Source organism: Tenrec ecaudatus, chromosome 1, assembly GCF_050624435.1.
Source record: "Tenrec ecaudatus isolate mTenEca1 chromosome 1, mTenEca1.hap1, whole genome shotgun sequence".
NCBI lineage: Eukaryota > Metazoa > Chordata > Mammalia > Afrosoricida > Tenrecidae > Tenrec > Tenrec ecaudatus.
The window spans coordinates 311,165,879-311,184,443 of NC_134530.1; the positions used below are offsets into that span (position 1 = coordinate 311,165,879).

General features: G+C 45.3%; 1 protein-coding gene and 2 non-coding genes across 3 annotated transcripts; all 3 read right to left on the reverse strand.

Annotated features, from left to right (window-relative positions):
* Nucleotides 1-3,197: 3,197 nt before the first annotated feature.
* LOC142427984 (high mobility group nucleosome-binding domain-containing protein 4-like) lies at nt 3,198-11,262 on the reverse strand. Its single transcript, XM_075533114.1, has 2 exons — nt 11,028-11,262; nt 3,198-4,950 (listed from the first exon to the last, which is right to left on the reverse strand). Exon 2 carries the CDS (start codon nt 4,867-4,869, stop codon nt 4,606-4,608), a length of 264 nt encoding a protein of 87 aa, XP_075389229.1. The 5' UTR covers nt 4,870-4,950; nt 11,028-11,262; the 3' UTR covers nt 3,198-4,605.
* A 244-nt stretch (nt 11,263-11,506) lies between these two features.
* TRNAV-CAC (transfer RNA valine (anticodon CAC)) lies at nt 11,507-11,579 on the reverse strand. Its single transcript has one exon. It is a non-coding gene; the product is annotated as a tRNA-Val (tRNA).
* A 419-nt stretch (nt 11,580-11,998) lies between these two features.
* On the reverse strand, nt 11,999-12,071 carry TRNAR-ACG (transfer RNA arginine (anticodon ACG)). Its single transcript has one exon. It is a non-coding gene; the product is annotated as a tRNA-Arg (tRNA).
* Between the last annotated feature and the right edge of the window lie 6,494 nt (nt 12,072-18,565).

Below are 18,565 nucleotides of genomic sequence, written 5' to 3' on the forward strand. Positions count from 1 at the left end.
AAACTGTATGTACAGATACCTGTTTCCTGCGGTCATTTTGAAACCCTTTATCACATAGTTTGTCACATAGAACTCGTTTTCACTGGATTTTTAAGTGAGTAAAAAGAGATCAGCTAGTTCCCCCCCCTGCCGCCAAGTTTTATTGGCACTGTATTCACATAACATATAACTCATAGTTCAACCATGTCAAAAAGAATTGAACCATTTTTACCACAATCAATTTTGGAACATCTTCTTTTTCTCTATACTGATTGCTATTCATGCATTTTCCTCTCAATTTTGGCAAAAATACACACAACGAACCGTTCTCCAATTCAACAATTGCTACGTGTATAATTCAGTGCCCTTGATTATACTCTTCATGTTGCACTACCGTTAGTGATCTACCTCTTCAAATTGTTCCACCACCACCAACATGAACTCAATGCTCCCTGAGCAAAAATTCCTCCTCCTTCACCTATGGGAACCATAGGTCGTTTGGGTTTCTGTTTTGTTTTTTTAAAAATAGTTGTCTTAATATCACATATCTTACATTTCCATTGTTAAACTGCTTCTAAAACGAGTTGTATATACATCCTCAAAATCAGCTCTAAAGTTCCTTCCCCCTCCCAAACCCACTGATTCTCTCCCTCCCCCTCTTCCTGAGAAACCCTTTGCTTGTTATTGTCTCTATGCACCCAATCCTTCTGTGCTTCCTGAACTGGGAGACCCAACATAAACAAACAAAAACAAAACGAACAGAAAGGAAACAATAATAGTATAAAGATAAAAATTAAAAGTAAGAAAGAAAAGACTTAGTTGATGCTTCATTTAGCTGGTTGCTTTTTTGAACAGCAAGCTTTTAAGGGCCTAGACACTATCCCAGTTGATAGCCGGGCACCATTTGCTTTCTTCTTGACCCTTTGCTATAGCACCCTCTTGGATGAGGGCTAGAATTACAAGGGAGCCCAGAATCCATCTGCTTATCCCCAGGTTATAAATGACTTGGGTTTACTTTGGTAGTCACATTAGACCGAAACCAGAGCCAACAAAAACAGTAACAACAATAACAGACACAAACAAAACATAACACAACAAAAACACCCCAAAGCAAAAGAAACAAAAAAGAAAAGCGTTGCCAATCGTCTTCTTAGGGTATAAGGCAATTGCATTGATAGCATCAGTAATTTATCCAATGACATAGAATGTAAGGTACTACTGATATGAAGAAGCTTATCTGAGTATTGTGCAGCTTCGAACTGCAATCCACGAGTTGCTTTGTACAGATTGATCTAATTGAGTTCTGTTTACATTGAGCAGAGGGGTTGGTGCTGGTGGGACAATTTCCTGCATCATCTCTTGCCTCTCAGACCCAAACCTGTCATATTAATGCTAGGGGGCGCATTGTGGCATCAACTATATGGTGGGTCTGGGTCTCCTTTGCATTGGACACCCACTAAGCCAGGGGTCCCACCCAAGGCCCGATGACTGTCATTTCCACAGCCTCGGGATGATAATCCCTTGCATCCTCTCCCATCAAGATATTTCTGTCTTAAGTCCAAGGATACAGGTAGTTTTGAGGTAGGACCCAATTCATTCAGTCAGCCTTCCATGTTGGGGTGACCGTTGGGAGATTTCACTGGATTTTTGGAAGTAATTTGGAGGTAGCAGCCCATTGTTTCTATCTGTCTCATGCTCGCAGAATAAACAAGAGTTTCTCCTATCAACCAGGTCTCTGTCTTTGGCTGAAATGGTGATAAGCAATCGCGTTCCTGGCAACAAATCTACTTTTGCTACTTACACAACTGACTTTGGTCCAGGGCTTATGTGGAGGTGCCTGGCCCTCAGTTGGGCAGTTTAAACAAATACATTTTTTTAATCAGTTTTCCAGTAGTGGTTAGGTTCTGTGTTTTTTTAAATTTTCATTTTTAGTTTAGTCATTTGGAGTATCTCTAATTCTTTCAACCACTCTGCAAAGTAGATCTTATTTTTTTTTTTTGCTACCCTACTGAGAAAATTGTGGTTCAGAAAGGGTAAGTGATCATCCAAGCATGGCATTGGACGTCTTATTCACCCGCTTCCCTTCCCTGCTCCCCACCAGGTCCACGTAGCCAGCATGGTTTGCCTGGACTATTGTGACAGTTGTCTAACTAGCTTCCTTCTTCCACACCTTTACAGCCTCCTCCCCAGGTCCCAGAGAGCCTATTTGTTCTTTCCAGGCAGCCACACTCATTTATTTGCATCCCCATTTCCCTCTGCTGAAATCCTTCCTTGGGTATGAGTATTATGTTCCTTCGATTCCTTTGAGGGCCTTGCTTACCTGTGGTCCCATCAGACAGCACTTCCTCAATTACTCTATCTAAACTTGACCCTCTGACACGGCTTTCCTTAAAGCCTCTTGTCATCCCATTAAAAAAAAAAAGATTTGTTTACTCTTTATCCCATGAGCTAGAACCTAGTCTCGAGAACTCAGTGACTGCCATACCTTGGCACCGTGGTCATACCTAGTATTAGGGAAAGGAAAAAATCTGCTTCTATATACAAAACAAGTGTCTATGTGGAAAACCCAAAAGAATATACAAACTGCCCTCACTATCATGATCCCAATTCTACCTTACAAATCTGGCTAGACCAGGATGTACACTGGTACACAGATAGGAACTGGAAACACAGGGAATCCAGGACAGATGACCCCTTCAGGACCAGTGGTGAGAGTGGCGATGCCTAGAGGGTGGAGAGAATGTGGGGTAGAAAGGGGGAACTGATTACAGGAATCTACATATAGTCTCCTCCCTGGGGGAGGGACAGCAGAGAAGAAGGCAGGGGGAGACGTCAGTGTAAAATATGACAAAATAATAATAATTTATGAATGATGAAGGGTTCATGAGGTAGGAGGGAGTGGGGAGAGAGGGGGAAAATGAGCAGCAGATATTAAGGGCTCAAGTAGAAGGCAAATGTTTGGAGAATGATGATGGCAACAAATGCACAAATGTGCTTGACACAATGGATGTATGTATGGACTGTGATAAGAATTGTACGAGCCCCCAATAAAATGATTTTTAAAAATGGGGAAAAATATACAAACTGATGATCGTTTTAGGATGCAAAAATCAAGAATAGCGAGAGAGAGTGAAAGAAATTTTAAAACGCAAATTAAAATATACCATGTCAAATGGCATCAAAAGTATAAAGTCCTTGGGAAATATTAGCAAAAGACATTTATAGTGATTATAAAACTTTATTGAAGGATGTTCCAAAGGCCTATGTAAATGGAGAGCTGTTGATAAAGACCAAGGATGACACGGTTCTTCACATTAATTTATAACTCAATAGAAATCCAGTCAAAATCCCAACACTTTTTTTTTTTTTTAATGTAGAACCCAGAAGAGCAAATGGCTAAAATTAGCCAAGACACTCCTGGCAAAGAAAAATTTTACGGCAATGTTAATGATGAAGGTGGAATTTGTACTCTGATATCAAAATCTTGTTTTAAAAAGTGTCGAAGTCAGGACAGGATAGAACTGCACAATGCTACACAAATTGACAAGCATGTCGGAAGAAAATCTATCAATCGATTCACACATACACATACTCAGAAACAAATTTATGAACAGCTAATGTCATAGATCCGTGGGGAAAGGATGAAATTTTCAGTACTCAAAGCTGGGACTATTTCCCCATAGGGAAAAAAAATTAAATTATATTCTACCTCACACTTTTCACAAAATTCAGGGCAGACTGACTAAAGGCAGATGTGAAAAACAAAACTGCAAAATTTTACAAGGCAGCACAGGAGAATGTCCTTCTGGCTTTAGGTAAGAAATGACACACTTCCCCTCCCAAGCAATTTGTATCCAGCTTGATAAGATACTCTTCAAAAACAACCATATTACTCCCATCAGGGCATTGGTGACATTTAAACTTCCAAATCCCCCTCTGGAAAACAGTAGCTGTGAAAGCCAACCAAGTCTCTTTTTTGCTGCTTTCAACTACGAAACTTTTCAGAGGCGTATCCTTTCCCCGGTGTGAGACATGTATTTTAAGGGCTCTCCCAGGTCAACTCTGATGTGGAGGTCATGAACTGAAAACTGGAGAATTCTCAATAACTGCAGATTCACAAACGACACGGAGAGACTTGGATCTTTTGGGCCACACCATCTTCATGTTGTCACCAGAGTCTGTATTGCCCGAGTACTGTTAGCTGGCACTGTTAGCTTTGGGGGTGGCGGGACCCCATGAAGACTCTTATTTGAGGAAGTCAAGTCTACGCTCCAGCTTTGCCCCCGCCCCCACCCCCACCTACGGTAGGGCTGTGATGCCATAATGACCTGAGGTGGGAGTGTGAGGGGAACCCCTCAGGGTCATTAAGAACGATCCTCAAAGCCTAGGATAGAAAATCAGTATTTTCTTTCCCTTCAATCGAGCTTCTGAAACACATTCTTTTTGCGGTACGCTGACTTTTGCACAAAAGACAATGAAGCGTTCTGTATTCTACCAATCACATTTTAAAAGAGAGAGAAAGAAAACTAAACCTAAGGTCTATCATTTTTATAAAACTTGATCTTAAAAAAAAAATGTGTTTCAAACAGCAGTCATCGCAAGTACAGAGCTGCCAAAGCGTAGACTTCACTTCCCGTCCCCGGTGCCTTCCGCTCTCTGTGCCTGGGCGGCGGAGGTCTCTCTGTTTTTGGCAGGATTGGTGCCATCTTTACCAGCATCGGCTTTGCCTTTTCTCCCTTTGGGAAGTTTCTCTCCCTTCTTGGCCGGGGCCTTTTTAGGCCTGGCCTCTGGTTTGGGAGAGGCAGGTTTAGCAGACAGCCGTGCGGATCTCCTCTGCGGCTCATCCTTCACCTTCACTTTGGCGTCCCCTTTGGCCTTTCGCTTGGGCATGGTGGCCAGCAAGAGTGGGCAGGCGGCTTCGCTGAACCTCGAGCTGCTTCTGTCTCCTTCACACTGCTCCAGGCAAGGTTTCTTTAATGAGACACAAAAATATAACACCGTAAAGGGAAAGATGGACCAATTGAATGATTTGACCACGCCAAAATGAATCGCTTGTGTTTACTAGAAAGAAGTTAGATTTTAAAAGCATATATATATATATATATATATATATATATATATACACACACACACACACACACACACACACACACACACACTTTTACTGCAAACAGGGCAAAGATATTTCTAATGCATCTACCTGAGAAAGGACTAATGCCCAGGTGGGGCAGTGGCGGAGCGCTGGGGTTCTATTTGCATGATCAAAACCACCAGCAGCTCTTCGGGAGATAGACAGGGATTTCTACTCTCTTGGAAACCCACAGGGGGTCCCTGTGAGTCAGCATTGACACAATGGCAGTGAGAGTCTCTAACATAATAAAGAACGCCTCAGCGCTGAGATGCTGACACGTTCACTGACTCGGCTTTCCTCCTGCAGTCGGCATCATTGTGTCTGTTTTGTGAGATGGAGGAGGACTTTGTGGACTGGCGTCGGACATACGGGTTAATGTTGGACTTGTGGGCTTGGACAGCACTGGGATAGGGTGTTTTCTTGATGTGTACTTCTCCTTTATATTAAACTCTCTTATACATGAAACAAAATAAAAAGAACCCCTACAGATGCATAAGGACAAAAATGAAAAATTTTAAACTGGGAGAAAAGTGAATAAACACACGCTCAACCTGATGGGAGATATCAGAGACTCAGAATAAGACCACAGACGAGAATACTCCCTTATCAACCATATTGGTGAAAACTAACTGGTCTGATGGCATCAAGGACTTAGCAGCTCCGAACTAATCAAAAGAACAATCATACATTACGGGGTATGTGTGATAATGGATAACAGATTTTAAAAACCGTTGGTAATATCTATGACAAGGGTGTTATCATTCCGCCAAAGGGACTAATTTTAGTTACATGCAAATATCAAGGATATAATGTTGACCAAAAATACCTCCTTTGCCATGAGATCAGAAGAAATGGACGGGGCCTGAACATTTTATGGCAAAATTCTGATCAACGGGGGAAAGTGCAGAACGGAACTCAAAATTTGAATAGACTGCAGATTTTCCAGAATCACGGAGGCTGAGTGGACCCCTGAAACTATGTTCTGGGGTAACCTTTAATCCTCAAGTGTATTTGGCCTACTGTCCCCTTATCAGAAAAAAATTAAATTGCCCGTCTTTGGAAATTTAAAGACATTTATACTGTTGTCTATATTCCAGGATAAAATGTAGGTCTCTGCTTTTTAACTAGTAAAAAATGCCTTTGTTGAGCGTTTTGCGATTGAAGAACTGCCTAAATGAGATCAGACTAACAATGGCAACATGAGGCAGCAGTAGTTTGTGTTAATATGGGGAGAAACAACTGAGAAAGGGAGAATGACGACATAATTCGAAGAATACTTGGGTCACTAATGCTGCTGAACTGTACATGCAGAACCTGTTGAATCGATGTATGTATTGTGTGTACATTTCCACAATAATAAAGATTCTTAAATCATGCTGCCGAAGAATACATACAGATCCATCTATATCATGTATAAAACCAAATGACATGGTATTTTGGCCATAAGGAAGGAATGAAACTAAACCAAAGTAAGGAATATACATGCAAGTCAGCACAGTAGTGAGTCAGTTCTGTGTCCGGGGAGGGCATGGAGCTTAGTCCCCAGGGAAGGCCAGGAGGTGCTGTTCTCCTTGAACTGGGGAGGCAGGAGAGGGGGTACTATTACATCATTATTCTCTGCATCTCACACAGAAAATGTGCTCTACTACTAAATATGGTAAGGGGAGAAGCAAAAATAATCCTGGCTAGCCAAGAGCACAGATTCGGGGAACGCAGAGAGGAATAGAGAGTGATTTATTTTAAGTTTGGGTCATTAGGACCTGTCCTTATGATTGAAATCAAGGAAACTATGCAGCCTCTAAAACTTGCTGCCAAGACTAGCTACTCACCCCTTCCACCCCAGCCTAGAACATATTTCCTATGGAATTTGTAACCCTCTGTCCTGCCTTGACTCCATTTTTTTTCCTTAAAAAAAAAAAAAATCTTATCCTAAATTGCTTTGGAGAGTTGTAGTTTTGTTGGGCTTCACTATGTAGAACAACTGGGAACCATAGTTAGACTCCAGTAAACGTCGATGTTCATCATTTGAATTTTGTTAAATGCGACCCTTGAGGCGTGGTGCCAAAGCATCCCATTTTTAGATCAGCATGGAGAGAAGGTCTTGAAATTTCATGAATTTCCTTCCTCCTCGTGGAAGGAGGGGACCTTCCATCAGGCATTTCCCCTGGTGTCTTGTGAGGTACTCTGGGAACAGTGGTTAAAACTTGTGTTCTTACACTGAACAGCTTGTTACTGCAAAGCTAGTGTGTAGAAAGGTGGGCTCTTCTCCTACCGCATGGCATCAACCCTGCACTGGCTTCGACCCTTGCTCCCTTTACCCAGCCAGACTGACCTGACCTACGCTAACAGGAAGACCTCTTCCCATAGACGTCATGCAAATTTACATTGAATTATGTCTCTCCCCTCCAATACAGTAATAGAGAAATGTTTCAGCAATTCTTAAGAGAACAGATATTTAAAAAAAATCCAAATTCAGTCACAATAAGAGAAAAAGAAATTTGAAGGAAAGTATTTGAGGAGGATACCAGAAATTATGTCAGTCGATTTTGAATTGGGGTCTTAGTGGGCCCTGAAACGAAGGAGAGAACGTTGTTTTTTAAAAAAATGAACCAGCAGGGAGGGAGGGGACAAAAAGAGGACCTGATGCAAAAGGCTTAAGTGGAGAGCAAATGCTTTGAAATTGATGAGGGCAAAGAATGTACAGATGTGCTTTACACAATTGATATAAGTATGGATTGTGTTAAGAGTTGTATGAGTCCCTAATAAAATGTTTAAAAAAATAAAATAAAAAAATGAACCTTGGTGAGACACACCATATCGCATGGCAACCACTTGTTACCAGAATGACTGTGTCCCAGCTTAATATTGACCAGGCTTCTTACTCTCTTGAAGTGTTTCAGTCAGAACAACAAATGAGCAGCTAATCCACATGGCTGACTGCTATTTGCTGAGGTCTATCTATCTATCTATCTATCTATCTATCTATCTATCTATCTATCTATCTATCTATCAATCACCTATTTATGCCTTTTTTATTGTCAGGGAATGAGAGAGGAAATTGAAGAGCAAGTTTTTGTCTTAGGACACAATTCCCTATAGAATGGAGAGTCCGTACCATTCTCCTTCCATCTTACTCCAAAACTGTGTTTCTCAGTTCATCTCCTTTTGCGGGGAATGCTCACCTAACACGCTTCCTGGGCTCAGTCTACTTCAAGACAGAGCCCTGGAAATCCATCCCAAGCCGAGGGGCCATGATCACCACAGGCCAAAGGCCCAGGACGTGACAATAAAGGCAAATTTATGGAAACTGGCTGGCTATTGGCTGGATGCTGAATCGTTGTATACAAATAGGGAGTAGCTCCTTGCAATTCACTGTTAGGAAGTTGATCAGGAGACCAGGTGACTGATTCTCCAGAGACCTTAAAAGGTAAGAGTGCACATACACAAGTAATGGCAAAGGACTCATGGGATACAAGGTCATTTCCATGAAGGCTAAGAAGGGCTGGGTAAAGAAGCAGTTCTTACTGCCCGGTGATGTTCATCTCGAAAAAAAAAAAAGATTTATTAAATAAGAAAATAGAAATGTATCACAAAATCAATAATATTCCATCATGCATGTGAAAGAAATCTCATAAGCAATTTTTTAAGGTTTGGGGATTCAAAGATCTGCGTTTCAGCGGCATGGCCAGAGCAAGAAATTATCAAGACAGACACTGAGGTCATTTTCCCAAGATACCCCTGTTTGAAGAATTGAGCAACTCCCTTTTGTTACAAAATAACAGCTCCAAGGACAAAATTATGTTATCAAGAGAACAAGAAGCTTGTGAAAGTTTTCATCTCACATCTTCACATTGCTCAGCACTGAAGTTCTTGTTACAGCTTGCCATTTAACCCCTCGTTTAATCAGAGGATTATTTATGAAGGTGGGTCTCTCCCCTTCAGCAGCTATGAAGGAGAGGTGGATAATGGTTATGCCACTGTTAACGTCAAGGTCAGCAATTCGAAACCACCAGCTTCTACCCTGTCCTACGAGGTTACTACGAGTTGAAATTGACTCAATGGCAGTGTTTACCTTTTCTTTCTAGCTTTTGAAAAACATGCATTCAATCTCTTTCTTAGAATCCTTTGGTTAACTATGAAGATTGGCAGCACTTCATTAGAAAAAGACTTGTGAAATGTAAATTAACCAGGAAAAAATGGCTTTAAGAAAAAAATGGTTAATAAAAATTTATGCCAAAGCTGAATAAGATGAGGAGATGTGGGTAGGAGTTTAACTGAGATGAACAGCTGGGAATTTCCCAAACTGTATCAATAATAAATATAACACAAAGGTCTCTGGCCTTGGAAATAGGGAGTAGTGCAAAGACGTAAGGGACTTGGACAATCTTGAATTAGATGAACTTTGAGGTCTCAGCTCTCAAAATCTTCTTGATCTGTGAATGAGTCTGGCCTAGGCATCCACGGAACAAATCCCATCTCATTTCGTACTTACCTCTAAGCCCATTCCCAACAAAAACTCTGCTTCCGCATACTCTCTCGACTGTTACGGAACTGGGTTTCTGGACGTTCATTCTAACTTGGGGTTTTGTCTTTATCCTGCCCCAGAATCAGAAGGTCGTGCTCTTTCTTGCTGCCTCTTCTGTACATTCCTATCACTTGTTATGGGTTCCTGGGCTAAGGTGTCTGAAAGACTAGGCATGGCTCTCCAAAAACACCCCAAATTTACTACCATGGAGCCATTTCTGATTCCAGAGACAAAGTAGAACCAGCCAGTTGGTTTCCAACTCCTGTGTATTCATAGCAGCCGATGGCCTCAACTTTCTCCCATGGAGCAGTTGGAGGTTTCAAACCGCTGACGCAGTTAGTGGCCCGACATATAACCCACTACACAACCTATTTCCAGGCTTGGCTAACCCTTAGAAATGGTAGTTATCCAGGGGCTTAAGTGGAGAGCAAATGTTTTGAGAATGAGGAGGGCAATGAATGTACAAATGTGCTGTACACAATGGATGTATGTATGGATTGTGATAGGAGTTGTATGAGCCCCTAATAAAACGATGAAAAAAAATACAATGGACAATAAAAAATGTCAAAAAAAAGAAATGGCAGTTATAATAATAGTAATAATAATGATAATGATGCATTTAACAAGGAAATCCTGCGGATACACCTATCAAGTGGACTAGTAAGATTTCTTTCGCACAAATGATTGATTCAATTAAAATGAATGAAAGGGCAGTGTCTGGACAGGGGCCAAGGTATCAGAGGTCAAAGGCCACACCCAAGGCACAAATTCTAATTTCAAACAGGTAATCCCAGCGACTTTTCTCCAACTATAAGTCAAAATGGAGAATTCACTGTTTGTCTATTTCTTAACGTTAGGACCCTAATTATTTATTTACTTACTTATTGAGGGGGGAGAGCAGATGTCAGAGTGCAGGAAGACACAGCCCACCTGTGTCTCCTCAGTGGGGTTTTCTGTAAAGTGGGGAGGCCGGGAGACCCCAGGTCAAGCCAGACCAAGCTGCCCCTTCAACATCCTCCAGGCCACAGCCCTGCCGATTTCTCACTGCCATGGAATCGACTCTGACTCAAGGCTACCCTAATCCTTTGCATTTCTCTTAACCTCCTTTTTCCCTTTTATGCCCCTCACCCTAGACACCCCGGGGGTGGAGGGCACCCCTGTCGGGCCTGCAGCCTCTGCGGCTTCACCTCCCGAATCTGCTTCTCCCAGGGGACACAGTGCAGTCGGATTTTGGAAAAGCAAGACGAGGCTTGGGGGGTGGGGTGGGTGGGTGGACGAGCTAAGGTCCCGCATCCTGGGCCATACTGCAGGAGCTCAAGGATTCGCGGTGCGGGGGTGCACCTCCATTTTCTAGGGGAGCACACTAGGTCACCCGAAAGGAGAGGCGCTTACCGGGGTCTCGCGGCCTGCGAGGGGCTCGGGATCGGGCAGCGGCGCTGGGGCGCTGTGCCCTGGGCTGGAGCGCTGGGCTGGGGCAGGGCTGGCGCAGACTCCGAGAGCTGCAGACGCGCCGAGCCCCGCACGGCGACCCACAGGAAGGCGACGGGAGGCGAGGATGCGCTTCCGGGGCTGCGGGCTGCGGGCCGCGCGCCCGGGCCGGGGGAGCGCAGTTATCGCTCGTGGAGGAGGAGGGTGGGCCTCTCGGGTCCAGGGGCTTCAGGACGCCCCCCACCGGCCGCTTGGCCCGTAGCACTTTGGCCCGAGCGAGTAAGGCAGAAATGGGATGTATGAACGATGTGCGACTTCAAGAAATTAATTGATAATTTTGAACACACACACACACACACGCACGCACGCACACACGCATGCACGCAAAAAACAGAAACGTTCAGAATTCTGCAAACGGATTAACGCCGTCAAGATGGAAAAGATGTTTCCGCCCGGTTTCGAACCGGGGACCTTTCGCGTGTGAGGCGAACGTGATAACCACTACACTACGGAAACCCTACACGCTTGGCTCTTCGGAGCGTGGTATTTGCTCATCGACTTCCTTCTGAATCGGTGCCATATTGGTGTACGTCGTTTTTCTGTGTCAGGCTCTCAAACACAGAAATCAGAGGCACGCAGACAGAATTTTTTCAGTCTAAGCTTTAATTCCTTTCCTTTTGTAAAAAAATTACTTCAAATGTATCCTTCCGCTGGGATGGCTAGTTCAGGCTGGGAAAGATGGGTACCGTGAGCTTTGAGCAGCGCCACCGTTTGGTCAGATGCAGAATTTGCCTTTTAAAAGAGTGTCGCACTAGCTGCAGTTAAATGTAGCGACTTCTGCGCTACGGAAACTTTCAGGTAATATTGCTCAGACTGTCTCATTCGATTGATTTTAAACGAGGTTGGAAAAAGCGAGAAAAGGCAACGGCACACGTCGAGCCAGCCAGGAGTCGAACCTGGAATCTTCTGATCCGTAGTCAGACGCGTTATCCATTGCGCCACTGGCCCTGCACGTAGGTGGCAAAGCGGCGGGCCTCTCTTGATCAGAAACCAGGCGGCGGTACAATTTCTCCAGCAATGTTCGTGCTTGAAGCTGAAAGCTCGCCCCACCCCACCCCCACGCCCACCCCCTCCGCACCCCCCACCCGCAGCATCCGTTCTGCATGAGCCTCAGTATCTACTCTTTTAAATCGAACTGTCGGGGGGGTAAAATGGCGGTGATGTCCACATCCTCCGCCCTCCAATCAGGTCTCCATTCATACATGTATTTGTTGGAATACTAGCTAGCGCTCCAATATGGCCGCACTTCAGCTAAGCAGGTATTCCGGGTCATGAGGAGGAACAAGGTATCTCCGCCGAATGTAGAGTCAGCCCAGAATGACTGTTTCCTCCTCCCTCCTGAGCACAAAGACACAGTCCAGTGCGCACAATAGCAGTAACTGGGGGCCTCAACTATATGTCATCATGCACATCGTTCCAGTAACCCACCTCAGTCCCAGGTGTACATTAGCTGGTATACCAAGAGCCTCCACAGCTACCCACTGCAGCCCTTAGAAGCAATACTGCTTTCCCAGTCGGAAACGCCCAATGCAGATAAGCTGATGTCTCTTAAAGTGGTGCCAGATTGGTTTTTCAGTCTCTTGGCTTCTATGTATGGGGACTCTCTCCCATTTGGGGGCTTGAACCCAAACAATTGATGAGCCAGCCAGGATATTGAAAAACCTGGGAGCCTCGGAGAAGGGATGGGAGGACGGAGAGCCCTTGTCGCCCGGCCACCAGCTTCCATCTTTGGTCTCTTTGAGCAGCTGTTGCGAACCTGGGCACCAGCTGTGACTACGGGAACACCCCCAAATACTTCAATAATGGTTAGGACTCCTGGATGTAGTGTGGGCTGCTATGACTAAGAAAGATAACAGGACACTGGTTGCCTCAGTTAGCCTGGCCCCTTTTGGGTGCTGTCTGTCTTAGTTGAAATGGCTGCTTAAAGGAAGGCCCAGCGGCTGGTAGAGGAATTATCATTAGAGGAAGAAGCAGGTTCCCCGGGCTAGCACCATGGAGATATTAGCTACCCACCTCAAGGCAGCAGGCTCTGCTATAAAAACCCTGGTCTGATGCTTAAGGAAAGTGAAAGGTTAAGTGCAGGCAGCAGTGCGGGTGAAGGCAGACTGGGACCCCAAGCGCTGGAAGCCCCCTGGAGTCCTCGGTGCCTCACAAGGAGGGGTGCAGAGGGAGAAGGAAACAGAGAGCCTCTGTTGGTGACCAGGAAAAAGCTGCGGGTAGACTTGCTAGCTAGACAAGCAGGCCAAGGCTGTTTTGGTACAACTGTGGCAAGAGTAAGGCCTGGACCAAAGGGGAGAGATGTGACTGCCCTGTTCCAGGCACACCACTGGCATGGGAGCTGCCAGTGCCTCTTCATTGGGTGTAGGACCATGGTGCCTTCAGCCGTCAAGTAAGGAGACTACTGGGGGGACTGTAGGCTTCACATATAACTAGTATTCATTGGTCTCTGAAAAGCAAAGACTTTTAACTGTAGTGGATAATGGGGCAGAGTGCACTTTGCTTCATGTTAATATTCATGGATCGGTGAATGGGAATCAATACCGCCTGCCCAGAGGGTCCGAGAAAACCACAGCAAATAGCAGAGCTTGTTAAGGTCATTATGATAAGACCGGTCCACAGACTGGTCAGCAGCATGATATGGTCTTTTAAAAAACTAGATGGGTACAGGGGGGCTGGCCCCAATCAGAGCTAACCTCACACACACACACACACACACACACACACCACGCCCCTTAGAAATATGTGCTACAGAGGATAACACTAAACCTACAGGTTGGGGAGAGGGGCCGGCCTGCCATGCCTATACAGAAACAAACTAAGAAGGAAAAAGAGAGAATCAAGGACTCGCTCCCACACTGGCACACCAAGCCCTGAGGATGACAGCCCTGCACAGAGGGAACTGTAAGGCTAACAATAGCTGGAGACATGATGTCCCCTTGCTGGAGCATATGGAGACAGAGGACAATACTGGGGACACACAGCAGGGAGTGAGTCCTGTCTGACTACCCCCACAATAGGGAAAACCAAGAAGGGAAAATAACAGATTAGCAATAGGAGAAAAGCAAAGCCACAACCCCCTGAGGAAGTCCCAAAAGCAGACTTCAGGCTAGGAGGGCCAATTCCCAGAAGCCCCCAGGACCAGTGAGGAGATAGTCATAAAGGTCAGTGGACACCTGCAATTATATATGCTTCTTTTTTGGGGGTGAGGGGAATTCCAATTGTTTTTCTCTTTTATTTAATCCTTTGTTTTTTCTTTTTTTTATCTCTATTATTGTAGTTTTGCCTACCAATATAAGGTAGGCATGGGAAACAAGCCCAAGGAGAAAGCAATGGGGCCAACAGCTCTGGAGGGACCTGGGGGGAGGAGGAGGTGGGGAAAAGAGCGGTGAGCATTCAATGCCATAGACGGGAACAACTAGGGAATTAAAAGTAACAATGAGGAGGACGTAGAGCAGCAGTTCTCAATCTGTGGGTTGCCATTCATAACAGTAGCAAAATTAGTTATAAAGTAGCAACAAAAATAATTTTATGGCTGGAGGTCACCACATCATGAGGAACTGTATTAAAGGGTCATGGCATTAGGAAGGTTGAGAACCACTGATGTAGAGATTCTGGTGGTGTTGAAGCAATAGCAATCTAGCTGAGAGGAATTACTAAAAGGCAGAAGAAGGGCGAGCGTGATGGTGGGGCAGGAGGAAGGTAAAAGGAAACAGGAAATAACTAGGAAGCAAAGATATGGATAGAGGTTTAAACATAGGTGTGTACATACATATGTAAATATGTTGTCATAGAAATAGAGGTATTGGTCTATGAACATATATTTATATGACAATACATTGATGAAGTGGATGGACTTTGGACCTCTGCTCAAGCCCTCTCTCAATGCAACAACACTTTCGATGCAAGCCCTCTCTCAATGCAAGCAACACAGAATCTGGCATTCTGTGATGCTCACCCTCCCATCACAATCGCTGAAGACAAAATGGATGCATAAGCAAATGTGGTGAAGAAAGCTGATGGTGACCGGCTATCAAAACACATAGTGTCTGGGGTCTTAAAGGCTTGAAGTTACACAAGTGGCCATCTAGCAGAGAAGCAACAAGCGCACGTGGAAGAAGCGCACATGGATCACCAGCCTGGGTGATTTTGAGATGTCAATGGAATCGGATAACAAGCACCAGAAGACTGAAAACAAAACAAAATAACAAATTGTTGAGAACGAGGGTGTTAAGAGCAGAGACCCCAAACCCATCTTTAGACAATGGGACAACCGTCACAGAAGGGTCACACGGTAGGGATGAGTCAACCGGGGTGCAATATAGCATCGATGAAACACACAATATTCCTCTGGTTCTTTGAGGCTCCCTCCCCAATATCATGACCCCAGTCCCGCCTTTCTGTTCTAGCTAGACTGGAGCATGTACACTGGCACAGATAAGAGCTCACAACACACAGAATACAGGTCAGACAAACCTCTCAGGAGAGAAATTGGAACAGTGATATGAGGAGGGTAGGGGAAAATGGGAAGAAATAGGAAGTAACTGCCATAATGGACACATAATCCCCACCCCCACCCAGCGGGATGAACAATAGAAACGTGGGTGAAGGCACACAGTGGTAGGTGTAAGATATGAAAACAATAAGAATTTATAATTTATGAAGGGGTCACAAGGGGAGGGGAGAGGAGCTGATGTGAGGGCTCAGATAGAAAGTAAATGTTTGGAAAATGATGATGGCAACATATATACAAATATGCTCGATACAATTGATGTATGGAATGGTATAAGAACTGGAGAGCCTCCAATAAAAGGATTTAAAAAACACAAACCACTAGCTGGGTCATGGTGCATGGCCATGGACTTTTGGAAGTCCCATAAGTAGCATTGCCCTTCCACCTGGCAACGCTCAGCATGGCTTCCCTGAGAAGCAGCAATAGGGAAAATTTGGGGACTGCTCATTGTGTGTTGCATTCAGTCAATTCATTCTGCAGTATACCAGGAGCCCCTGGGTGACCAGAACAGTTCAGAATGTCACTGTCCTTCAGCAGGGACACTCCCACAGCCCCACCACCTACCATGGATTGCACAGGACTTGAGGGAGTGACCAAACCTGTAGGGCTGCATGGGTTCCACTGTGTTGATGACGTCATGGGAACCTGTGATTCCAACATGCTGTGCTGCACCTCGTGACACATCTGAGTCTGAGCAGATGAGCCATCAACCTCGCCAAGCAACAGGGGCCTGGACACTGTCAAATTCTTGGGCGCTGTATAATCGGGTAAGATGAAGGTGGCCCCTGAAGCCCTAATCCAGAAGGTCAAAGGCCACCCTTATGATACTGTAGTAAAAGAGCTCCAAACCTCCTTGTGTATGTCAGGTTATTGGGGAGCTACAGACCTCCTTGGGTATATTAGGCTGTTGGAGGCCTTTCATTCCCATTTAGCCTGAATTGCATGATACCTGTGCTGCCTAGTAGAGAAAGGAGTGAGATGGGATAGGCACCTTGAGGCAGATCAGGTCTTCAATGTTGTACAGTAAACATAAGCCTTTGGGACTATAGCTGTTACTGTCAGCTACCCTGAGGGGGATTGCTGATGAGTGTGGCAACAGTGAGGATGACTTCTTCCCCTGGGTTTGGGGTCCTGTGTTAGTCTGCGTTAACTGGAGACACAAATTCATAGACATTCATATGTATATGATAGAGAAATTTATATTAAAGAATAATTGTATATTAAGAAAACATCCAAGCTCAGTCCAGAGTAACCCCTTTAAGTCCGATATTATCCCATATCTCCGATTCTGGTCTATAATTTCCTCTTCAGACTCATGCAATGCCTACCATGATGCCGAATGCAGGAAGATCACAGGCCAGTGCGTGGAAAGTCTTGTGGATGCAGTGGTGGTGGAAGCATCTCAGTGCTGGCAGGGGTCTCCGTGTGGCTTCTCCAGCCCCAGGGCTCTGGTTCCATCAGGGTCTCCATGTGGCTTGTCAGCAGGAAGACAAGCAGAGTGTTCTCTGTGTTTCTGGCCTCCAGTGAGCTGTTTTGTTACAGACCTGGGCTGGTTCTCCCCTCCTTAGGCAACCTGGTGGTGCCCCGCTCCTGGGAGGTCACCATATTGATGCCGAACTTAGTGCGGATACCCGATCGGCATAGTGCACTGCAGCCTAGACTCAAGCGATCCTCCAGCCTCAGCCTCCCGAGTAGCTGGGACTACAGGGCAGGCGCCACCACTCTCGGAACAACCTTGTGGTTAGTACCTCAATACTTGTCAGGGCTACCAGAGCTCCCTAGACTGACATTATGGTTAGCACAATTTGGGGAGGTAGAGGCAGGACTGGCTTGTGAGCCAGTAGGCCCTGTGGGGAGTGGGTTTATGACAAGACATCTGGATCTGCCTACAAGGCAATGACATTGTCATGCTTTGTACACCAGCCCAAAGTCCACCTATTTCGGCAGAAATGCCCAGGCGAATGATCCTAGCCTAGTTTTGCATTATATAGCAGTCCAGAGAACAGGTATCACTGTGGCACCATTGAAAGGGCAAAAGACAGTGGTCTCTCTCTCTCTCTCTCTCTCTCTCTCTCTCTCTCTCTCTCTCTCTCTCTCTCTCTGAAGCAAATCATAGAGGTGGGCAGGGACTGCCCCAGGTGCTCACGGGAAGGTGCAGGCCTCCCTGTCAAACAGTGACAAGTGGATTGCACAGGGCCCTCCCCTATTTCTGACCATTGCTGTTCTGGATTAGCACATGTAAACACCTCCCACGGGCTCGCTACAGGCCTATCCATGCAAACAAGTCACCCAAAACCTTTCCATTGGTGGCTGTACATCGCATATATGACACCCTAACAGATGGAGACAGTGACTGGACATGAAATGAGGTACAGGACTGGGTTGATAGCATGGGCCTTGTCAAGCATTTTCACCTTTTCCTACAATATTACCACTGCCAGACCCACTGAATAGAGCCCTGTAGCAGGCCCTGTGACATGACACCCATTCATTGCAATAATAGATTAAAGCCCCGTGACACATCAACGAATACCAACGACAAACACAATGATCAACCCAAAGGTCATGCGAATTCATACATCTGGCAAAGACAAGGAATGACCTCTGTCTTTTTTTCCCCCTGGAAATTCCAGCAATCTCCTGTTGGCAGTTGCCCCAGGATGTAGCTGCTGGAAGAACTGTTGTCTCTCTCCCACGGACATGGCAAAGCAGCCGTTGGTGGTTGAGCATTTGAGGTCCTTGAGGAAGAAGGCAGGAGTTAGGGTCATGGGTGCTATGACGATTCCATCCTGCAAGCCCCTTGAGCTTGCGGGTGGCTAACCCCAATGAGGAGCCAATCCCTAAGGCACTGCAGTCTCGGAATTAAAATTCACTGGCCTCCCTTCCCAAGAGGGGCCACGGGGACCATCCATATGGTTATTGAAAGCTTGGG

Coding starts and splice junctions, on each gene's coding strand:
- LOC142427984 (XM_075533114.1), bottom strand. CDS start 4,869: ATGCCCAAGCGAAAGGCCAAAGGGGACGCCAAAGTGAAGGTGAAGGAT.